General features: G+C 46.7%; 1 protein-coding gene across 1 annotated transcript in view; it reads left to right on the top strand.

The window, feature by feature from the left end:
* The window catches only part of mau2 (MAU2 sister chromatid cohesion factor), a gene marked incomplete at its 5' end in the record, with an annotated part of 13176 nt that extends 10930 nt beyond the window's left edge, over positions 1-2246 (top strand). Inside the window, one exon of the mRNA XM_080859327.1 lies at positions 348-2246. Coding sequence (XP_080715453.1) covers positions 348-422 — 75 coding nt within the window. The 3' untranslated portion in view covers positions 423-2246. The remainder of the gene's footprint in view (positions 1-347) is intronic.
* Between the last annotated feature and the right edge of the window lie 8293 nt (positions 2247-10539).

A 10539-nucleotide genomic window follows, 5' to 3' on the forward strand; every position in this document is an offset into this window, starting at 1 on the left:
AGTTTAAAAGCAGCTTCTGTCTCGCTCACAAATCTGCTGCAGGACCCCATAACTGCCTGAACACAAATAAATAAGTTTCATTAGGACACACACACCCAAAACCCTGTTTGTTTGTGTTGTTTGTTTTATCTACCTGGAAGGTTAACCTCTTTGTTTGTGTTGTTTGTTTTATCTACCTGAAAGGTTAACATGTTTGTTTGTGTTGTTTGTTTTATCTACCTGAAAGGCTAACCTGTGTGTTTGTGTTGTTTGTTTTATCTACCTGAAAGGTTAACATGTTTGTTTGTGTTGTTTGTTTTATCTACCTGAAAGGCTAACCTGTGTGTTTGTGTTGTTTGTTTTGCCAGTGGACAGACGGTCCCCCACCAGTACAGATCCAAGCCCAGAACGGACCGACCACCAGCCTGGCCAGTCTTCTCTGAGACTTCAATGCAAACATGTGCACACACTCACACACACACACATGCGTATGAACCTTCCCCACCCCGCCACACACACACACACACACACACACACACACACACACACACACACACACACACACACACACACGCAATCATCATGTTGGCCTCTGCTGATTTTTTTTTTTTTTTAAGAAGAAGAAGAATTTCAGATCTTTTTTTTATTTTTATTCACAATTTTCCCTCCTGCACTACACTGCACCATGTGCCCTTTCCCAGAATGCTCATAGAGCTGTGCCATTGCACAAGCTCAGTCTGATTGGCTGTGATATTGCACAAGCTCAGTCTGATTGGCTGTGATATTGCACAAGCTCAGTCTGATTGGCTGTGATATTGCACAAGCTCAGTCTGATTGGCTGTGCCATTGCACAAGCTCAGTCTGATTGGCTGTTGTGGAGACGTGGTTGCTGACTATTAGAGACCACAGGGGCTGTGACCGCTCGATCTAGACTCGTGGGACTCTAAATCTAGCCTCGTGGGACTCTAAATCTGGCCTCGTGGGACTCTAAATCTGGCCTTGTGGGACTCTAAATCTAGCCTCGTGGGACTCTAAATCTGACTTTTTGCCATTTTGGGGAAATTTAGTTGGGATGGCGCCCGGCCATGAGCAGGAGACCCTTTGCTTGTTCTGATTTTATATATGGCTATTTGTTTTACATTTTGTACATTATGTTTCTCTCTGGGGATACTTATTTCCCTGGGTTTGTTGCATTCATCTTGAGCTTGATATCTATGAGGTTATGTGTAGTGCTTCACTATTTTTGTGAGAGATATTAGAAAATCTTTCTTTCAATTATGAAATAAGGAGCATTCCGGCATAATCTTGTCTAATTTGCCATTCGTTTTTTCTGTGATCTAGAGCTACTGCTGCTGAAATAGCTTGTTTTCAGGATGCCAGCTGTCGGAGTACACCAAGTGATCTCAAAGAGTCTGACATTACAGCCTAAAACACAGACATCGGTGGGAAGTATCCCTGTAGGACAGTTTCTTAGTAGACAGATCTTCGGGATCCTTGATAATCTAGTGTTGATATTACAAAAGATTTTCCCAGTGTCTTACTGTCCCACAGGAAAGCACATTATTATATGGAACACACACAGTGTGTGAGAGTGTGAGTGGGTGCGCGTGCGTGTGTGAGTTTGAGTGCATTGTCAGTATTTCTTTAACACACGCTGACAGTCTTCATGCACACACAACCACTCACACAAACACACACAACCACAGTGTGTTGGTAGACGGTTCAGTGGCCTCTGCACCTTCCATATGTGGTGCAGTCTGTTTGGCTCTTTGTCTCACAGGCGTCTCCTCTCTGTCTCACGGTCGTCTCCCCTCTGTCTCATGGCGTCTCCTATGAGGATTGCAGCTCCAGTGTGTAATACAGGGTGTTGCCATGCAACAGCACACCTTTAAAAAAAAATGAAAAAAACTGTTGATTGCTCACGGAACTGGAACCAGGTTTGGTTGCCGTGGTGGCAGAGTGAGAAGAGCAGCTAGCCTGTGCCGTGGTGGGCTCTAGAACTGGCCCCCAAGATCCAAATGGCCCTCCTTTTAAACTGTCCTTTGAACATCAGCAGACTGCAGCATCCATGTATTCAGTCCCCCAGTCCCAATCCCAGGTGTACCTTTTAAAGAAGCCATTGTGTGTCCCCTACAGGAGGCAGCCGGTCGTGTGAAACACAGCTGATGTAGGGTTTGGCTCGGAATGCTCCTTTAAAACCTTGGAGAAGTGTCCACAGGCTCTTTGGGTTCAGTTCATGTTGTGTGTGTGTGTGTGTGTGTGGGGTGGGGTTGTGTGTGTGTGTGTGAGGGGGGTGGGGTGGGGTTGTGTGTGTGTGTGGGGTGGGGTTGTGTGTGTGTGTGGGGTGGGGTTGTGTGTGTGTGTGTGTGTGTGTGGGGTGGGGTTGTGTGTGTGTGTGTGTGTGTGTATGTGTGGGGTGGGGTGGGGTTGTGTGTGTGGGGGGGGTGGGGTTGTGTGTGTATGTGTGTGGGGGGGGGGGGGGGGTGGGGTTGTGTGTGTGGGGTGGGGTTGTGTGTGTGTGGGGTGGGGTTGTGTGTGTGTGTGTGTGTGTGTGTGTGTATGTGTGGGGTGGGGTGGGGTTGTGTGTGTGTGTGTGTGGGGGGTGGCGTTGTGTGTGTGTGTGGGGTGGGGTTGTGTGTGTGTGTGGGGTGGGGTTGTGTGTGTGTGTGTGTGTGTGTGTGTGTATGTGTGGGGTGGGGTGGGGTTGTGTGTGTGTGTGTGTGTGTGTGGGGTGGGGTGGGGTTGTGTGTGTGTGGGGGGGGTGGGGTTGTGTGTGTGTGTGTGTGTGTGTGTGTGTGTGTGTGTGTGGGGTGGGGTTGTGTGTGTGTGTGTGTGGGGGGGGGGGCTCCATTCAGGTACATACTGCATATGTGCTGCTCTGTCTGAGCTGACGGGGAGAGATCTCAAGACGAGGGTCTCCAACCAGCAGAGGCAGAAAGACCACAGTGTTTATTTCAAACCATTTGACATCACAGTTGTACCCTTCTCATGAACTGGACCTGATAGTCTGGAGAATGTCTGCATCACACGTCAGTTGTTAAAAGCTCTGTTTGGAAAATCACTGCAATACACAAGAAAGACTAATGTTGCTGCTCACTAGCACCTGCATAGCGATCACTTGAGAGTTGCGTTTCTAACCAGGAGAGGGCGCCTATGAGCCGCATCTGGCCTGCAGATAGCAAAAAGGTCTGTCTACTTACAATGCCTTTCCTAGTATTCGCCAGACACATTTTGAAATACTTTTTGGCATAGTTCTTATCACATCTTTTTGAGAATGGGCAACGGAAATCTTTTCAAGACTACGACGGTTTTCATTGTATATTATTGTCTGTATTTCTTCATTGTCGGAAGATATGTTGGGTTTTATCAAATTTTTGGTTTTTGCAAAACATGTTTGAACTGTAGCCTATTATGTCATTTTAAAATATATTTATCTCTTCCTCTGTAGTTTAATGCAGATTCATTTATTACATTTTGTACAATTTGAATATTTATATACTACTCTTAACATCATTATCAATATCATTATTTTGTTGTTTTATTGCTGTTTTCCTCTGGAATATTCAGTTTGTATAAATATTATGAGAAAAGTATTGCATCCGGTTTCTCCAGACTTCTTGTATGTATTAACTTTTGTAACAGTCAGAGTTATCTGGGGTCAGAACACCAGGTCACCCCTGAACAGGTGTAGCCAAGCCAGGTCTTCGTGTAGTGTCTCTCTCTCTCTCTCTCTCTCTCTCTCTCTCTCTCTCTCTCTCTGTGTTTCTGTAGTTTTGTGTCTCTCTCTATCTCTCTAACTCTCTCTGTCTCTCTACGTGTTTCTGTCTCTTTCTAGTTCTCTCTGTCTAGCTCTTTCTATCCATCTGTGTGTTTCTCTCTCTCTCTCTCTCTAACTATCTCTCTGTGTCTCTCTCTCTCTCTCTGTGTCTCTATCTCCCTCCGTTTCTCTCTTTAGTTCTCTATCTCTCTCTGTGCCTTTCTCTCCATATATATGTATATATATATATGTCTTGCTCTTTCTATCACTTTCTCTCTGTGTCATTTGTTTCCTGTCTATACCTCTCTGTGTATCTCTGTCTCCCGATATCTCTCTGTCTAGCTCTTTCTCTCTCTCTCTCTAGCTCTATCTCTATCTAGCTCTTTCTCTCTCTCTCTTTCTTTCTGTCTTTCTCCCTCTCCGGCACAGTGTAGCATTAGGGTTTTTGAAAAGAGCATTGGGTTTGTCACCACTGGAGAATCACTACACTTTGAAGGTTGAGCGATTTCAAATAAAAGTTGAAAAGGATGATGCCTGTCGAACGAGCTTCATTGAAAGTGTCACCGTGTCAGTATCTCTGGGATGTGTGCACAATCTACAGTCAGAGAGAGAGAGAGAGGATCACTGAGCCTGCGGATCCAGTCCTATACTGTACACCCATTCAGCCATCACATGATGAGATGGACATAGATGAGTATAGAACTCGCCTGCAAGAGATCAGAGATCACCAGTCATCTATGAAGCAGCCTGTCTCATATGCATCATGTGTGTTAGTGTGTCCATCTATGAAGCAGCCTGTCTCATATGCACTATGTGTGTTAATGTGTCCATCTATGAAGCAGCCTGTCTCATATGAACCATGTGTGTTAGTGTGTCCATCTATGAAGCAGCCTGTCTCATATGCACTATGTGTGTTAGTGTGTCCATCTATGAAGCAGCCTGTCTCATATGCACCATGTGTGTTTACCAGTGTGTCCATCTATGAAGCAGCCTGTCTCATATGCACCATGTGTGTTAGTGTGTCCGTCTATGAAGCAGCCTGTCTCATATGCACCATGTGTTAGTGTGTCTGTCTATGAAGCAGCCTGTCTCATATGCACCATGTGTGTTAGTGTGTCTGTCTATGAAGCAGCCTGCCTCATATGCACCATGTGTGTTTACCAGTGTGTCCATCTATGAAGCAGCCTGTCTCATACACATGTTTATTTATGTGTGCCTGTCTGTCGTAGGTTTGTAAAGGTATGGCAATTATATATTTATATTTATATATATATATATATATATATATATATATATTCTATAGTTCAGAAATTAAGTTATGTCTAATAATGTGAAATGACACAGGGAAAAAGTATTGAACACGCTTACTGATATTAATTTAATACTTTGTAGAAAAGCCTTTGTAGGTAATGACAACTTTAAGACGCTTCCTGTATGGAGAAACTTGTCGTATTCATTGCTCGGGTGTGAGTTTGGCCCATTCTTCCACACAAACGGTCTTAAAATCTTGAAAGTTCCCTGGGCCTCTTCTATGAACTCTGATCTTCTTTCCATAGATTTTCAACTGTATTCAAGTCAGGTGATTGGCTGGGCCATTCTAGCAGCTTTATTTTCTTTCTCTGAAACCAATTGAGAGTTTCCTTGGCTGTTTATTGTCTTGGTGAAATGTCCACCCTCGTTTCATCTTCATCATCCTGGTAGATGGCAGCAGATTTTTGTTAAGAATTTCTCGGTAAATTTTTCCATTCATCCTTACTCCAATTGTGTGACATTTGCCAGTACCTTATGCTGAAAAGCAGCCCCACACCATGATGTTCCCACCTCCAAATTTCACTGTTGGGATGATGTGCAGTGCCATTTCTCCTCCAAACATGGTGTGCATTATGAAATTATTACCATAATATATTTTCTAAACGTATTTGTTTTGGTTTCTTTGTATGTATGGATTACTTGGGTTGTTACCAACATCTAGTGAAAATTTTATGTCAGTAGCACCAATATTGTTTCTTAAATTGTTTATTTGTAACATTGGTTGGTTGGGAATATGGTCCCGATGCACACATGAAGAAGCAGAGCAAACAGGAAGGGAGCCCATGTCTGCTGGAACGAGGCTTGGTCCTTAAGGTGGTGTGTGTGTGTGTGTGTTTTTATGTGTCTTATATGTGTGTGTCCACACCTTGTGTATTTGTGTTTGCCTGTTTGTGTGTGTGTGTATGTGTCCACATGTTTTGTGTGGATTGTGCTTGTGCTTGTGTGTGTGTGTGTGTGTGTGTGTGTGTCCACATGTGTTGTGTGTATATGTGTGTGTGTGTGTGTGTGTGTGTGTGTCTGTTTGTGTGTGTGTCCACATGTGTTGTGTGTATGTGTGTGTGTGTGGTTGTGTGTGTGTGTGTGTCCACATGTGTTGTGTGTGTGTGTGTGTGTGTGTGTGTCCACATGTGTTGTGTGTGTGTGTGTGTGTGTGTGTCCACATGTGTTGTGTGTGTGTGTTGTGTGTGTGTGTGTGTGTGTGTGTGTGTTGTGTGTTGTGTGTTGTGTGTTGTGTGTGTTGTGTGTGTTGTGTGTGTTGTGTGTTGTGTGTTGTGTGTGTGTGTGTGTGTGTGTGTGTGTCCACATGTGTTATGTGTGTGTTGTGTGTGTGTGTGTGTGTGTGTGTGTGTGTCCACATGTGTTATGTGTGTGTGTGTGTGTTGTGTGTGTGTGTGTGTGTGTGTGTGTGTGTGTGTGTGTGTGTGTGTCCACATGTGTTATGTGTGTGTGTGAAGAGGGGCGAGTCCCTGCTGAGCTGCTTGAGGGAGAGCTGCCAACCCTCAGGCCTACTGCCACACCGAGGCTTAGTCACATGACCTATCTTCATCTCTAATCTACTGCGCACCGACGCAGGCATTCCACTGTGTGTGTGTGTGTGTGTGTGTGTGTCCATGTGTATGTGTCCATGTGTATGTGTATGTGCACCGACGCAGGCATTCCACTGATAAGACATTAACTCAATGAGCGCTAGACACACACACACACACGCACACACACATACATTCATGTTCAAACATGAAACATTTCCCTAATAATGGTCAGCCACTACTACTTTAAGCTTCCAGGGTGTGTACACTTGCATCAAAATTTGAGCTTTAGAAAGTAAAGGGACAAATCATGTTCTAAGACTCAAATGCTTCAAGATATTGAGAACAGGTTGGGAACAAAATGTGATGCTAACTAGTGGATGCCTATTAGGTGTCAGTCATAGCCCAGCCGAGTGTCACTTCCTGCCAGATAGTGAGCCTGGCCGATCGTGACAGAGAGGCCCACTTCCTGTGTTGTTACTGTACTTTAACGGGGATTAAGTTGGGGCTGTGATGTTAGCGCTGGTGGCGGCCATTACCTCACGTCCTACTGGGAGGAGTGAGGGGAGGGTGTGTGTGTGTGTGTGTGTGTGTGCGTGTGTGTGTGTGTGTGTGCGTGTGTGTGTGTGTGTGTGACACCATTATAAGACTCTGTGCAGGGACTGAGAAGGCATCCTGACACAAATAGTAAGTACAAAAATAAACAGACATATATATATATATATATATATATTTCTCTGTTTATTTATATATATATATATATATATCTACGGTGGCCTTGAGTGGGATATATATGTGAAACTAACATACGCGTGATGACTCAACCAAGTGTCATGCAGCTGTTTCCCCTGCCAGAAGAGACGCAGAAACAGGAAGCGACATCATGACTGACACTGATCAAGTGCAAAGAATTGGAATTTTGAGTCAAAAATGTGTCAATAAGTGAGAAATGATGCTGATTAATTGTTTAATTAATTAAATCCCCAAAATATATGAAACGTGTAACTGTTGTGTTAGTGTGTGTGGTCTCTGGGGGTTTTAATAGCTGGGAACAAGTTTCTATCTTTGTTCTGGCTACGGTATCTTTTCTCTTTCTGTTTCACCATGAGTCACAGCATTACTGGAGCCTTCAGGAGGAGGAGTGATCCAGCCGCAGGAATAGACATGCTTCAGAGATGCTACACTTAGACACAACCCATCAGAGGTCATAGGTCAAGTAATGAAAGGATATTAACTTCTGTACTGTTTGTTACGCCCTTTCATGCATTCTTATTTAAACCACCATCCTACCAACAGTTGTGATATTTTTGGTCAAATAACCAACACAACGGTGAACAAAGGTGGCCCAAACTCTGCCGCTGTAAGTAAGGACCCGTGTCACTTCCTGTAAACTCTGCCACTGTAAGTTAGGACCCGTGTCACTTCCCCCGGCTCCCCGCTCCACTGTACATCACTTCAGAGAGGGGTCACGGGGTCATGGGGTGTGGGGAAGACTCCATGTCAATCATACACAGGTGGCTTTTTGACATTAGGGACTCTCAGGGTACTAATAATAATGTACACTAGGGACACTGAGGGTACTAATAATAATGTACACTAGGGACACTGAGGGTACTTATAATAATGTACCCTAGGGACACTGAGGGTACTTATAATAATGTACACTAGGGACACTGAGGGTACTAATAATAATGTACACTAGGGACACTGAGAGTACTAATAATAATGTACACTAGGGACTCTCAGGACTTGTGCCAGTCACTAATTCAAATTTGGTGTCTACTTTCTAGAAATCCCTGAGTGCTACCCAGCTGAGCGGCTTGTCTAATTGACGAGGGCGTTTAGAAGTTAGTGATGCCCATGGCTGATCATCACAGGTGAAGTGGGCCCTGCAAGAAGATGGACCCACACAGTTATTGTGTGTGTGTGTGTGTGTGTGTGTGTGTTTGTGTGTGTGTGTGTGTGTGTGCGCACCTCAGCTGCTGCACTGGGCATCACGTGGAGTTTCAGTGACAAGATGGAGTGTGACTGTGAGTCCATGCTGGGATGAGGGCAGTTATTCCACTCTGATGTCCAGCTGAAAACCTCTCCTGCCTCTCTTCAATCTCACATAGTGGGGCAAGATCAGCCAATCATAGTGCTTCCTTCAGTAACCCTGACAACCTGAGACTCGTGTCTGCCTAAACGGTGAGCACCTGTCCACGGGAGGTGAGGCGTATAAACAGCATGAGGAGCACGGGAGAAGGGGGAACAGGTGAGGAGAGTGAGGAGCAGAGGAGCAGGAGTACAGGTGAGGAGAGTGCCAGAGGTGTGGCGTATAAACTACATGAGGAGCACGGGAGCAGGAGTACAGGTGAGGAGAAGGAGGAGCACAGGAGCAGGAGTACAGGTGAGGAGAATGCCAGAGGTGTGGCGTATAAACTACATGAGGAGCACGGGAGCAGGAGTACAGGTGAGGAGAATGAGGAGCACGGGAGCAGGAGTACAGGTGAGGAGAATGAGGAGCAGCACAGGAGCAGGAGTACAGGTGAGGAGAATGAGGAGCACGGGAGCAGGAGTACAGGTGAGGAGAATGAGGAGCAGCACGGGAGCAGGAGTACAGGTGAGGAGAATGAGGAGCACAGGAGCAGGAGTACAGGTGAGGAGAGTGCCAGAGGTGTGGCGTACAAACTACATGAGGAGCACAGGAGAAGGGGTACAGGTGAGGAGAATGAGGAGGACGGGAGCAGGAGTACATGTGAGGAGAATGAGGAGGACAGGAGCAGGAGTACAGGTGAGGAGAATGAGGAGGACGGGAGCAGGAGTACAGGTGAGGAGAGTGCCAGAGAAGACCCGGGACAGCCATGGGGTCAGAGGTCAGGGGTCAGGGTGAAGAGGTAGAAGGGAAAAAGGGTGCAGCAAGCGACGCTGAAAAAATAAAAGAGTAATGGTTGATACCCTTTATATTCACACGTTTCACTGGAAACTTTCTTAGGCTCGTTTAAACTGAGGCGCCACTGCAGCGGGATTGGCACTGGATGAGGTGGCACTGGGCAGGGGGGTGAGGTGGCACTGGGCAGGGGGGTGAGGTGGCACTGGGCAGGGGGATGAGGTGGCACTGGGCACAGTGGGCAGGGGGATGAGGTGGCACTGGGCAGGGGGATGAGGTGGCACTGGGCAGGGGCATGAGGTGGCACTGGGCACAGTGGGCAGGGGGATGAGGTGGCACTGGGCACAGTGGGCAGGGGGATGAGGTGGCACTGGGCAGGGGGATGAGGTGGCACTGGGCAGGGGCATGAGGTGGCACTGGGCACAGTGGGCAGGGGGATGAGGTGGCACTGGGCACACTGGGCAGGGGGATGAGGTGGCACTGGGCACAGTGGGCAGGGGGATGAGGTGGTACAGGGGCTGTGTGAGTGCGTGGGTGTGGGGAGGCTTGGAGTTCCGACCATTTTGGCCCAACTTTTCTTTAGTCTCCTGCTGATGACAGGAAGTGCTGACAAAGAAGAGGCTGGTCCTGAGGAGCGTGTGAATCCTGGGGCGAGGACTATGTCCATTTGTTGTAGGTCGTATTATATGCATCCGTCCTCTAAAGTCAGATTGAAATATCTTGGACAGGTGCATCCAGCTGCTAGTCCTCCTGGCCTATCGTGATGCTTCCTCTATGTCATTAACCTCCCACCTCAATGCATGCATGACCAAGTGACATTAGGTCTGTCATTAACTTTCACTTTTGGGTCCCTGTCCCTCCCCAATGAACCAGTAATCCTGAACGAAGAAGAGGATTGTCAAAGTAGTGTCCCGACAGTGCATGGGGGGATGGGCGCCACGGTTACCCCATAACCCTCAGATTCGGTGGTGGTCAGTGTGGATGTGTGGAGTGTACTTGATCCCCCTGGTGCGCTCAACCGCGCATGCCCACTGCTGCGACGCCGCGGCTCCATGCGTGTGTGCGGCTCAGTATTTGGCAACCGAGGCGGCAGCAGG

Source organism: Sprattus sprattus (genome assembly GCF_963457725.1).
Source record: "Sprattus sprattus genome assembly, chromosome: 20".
Lineage (NCBI taxonomy): Eukaryota > Metazoa > Chordata > Actinopteri > Clupeiformes > Clupeidae > Sprattus > Sprattus sprattus.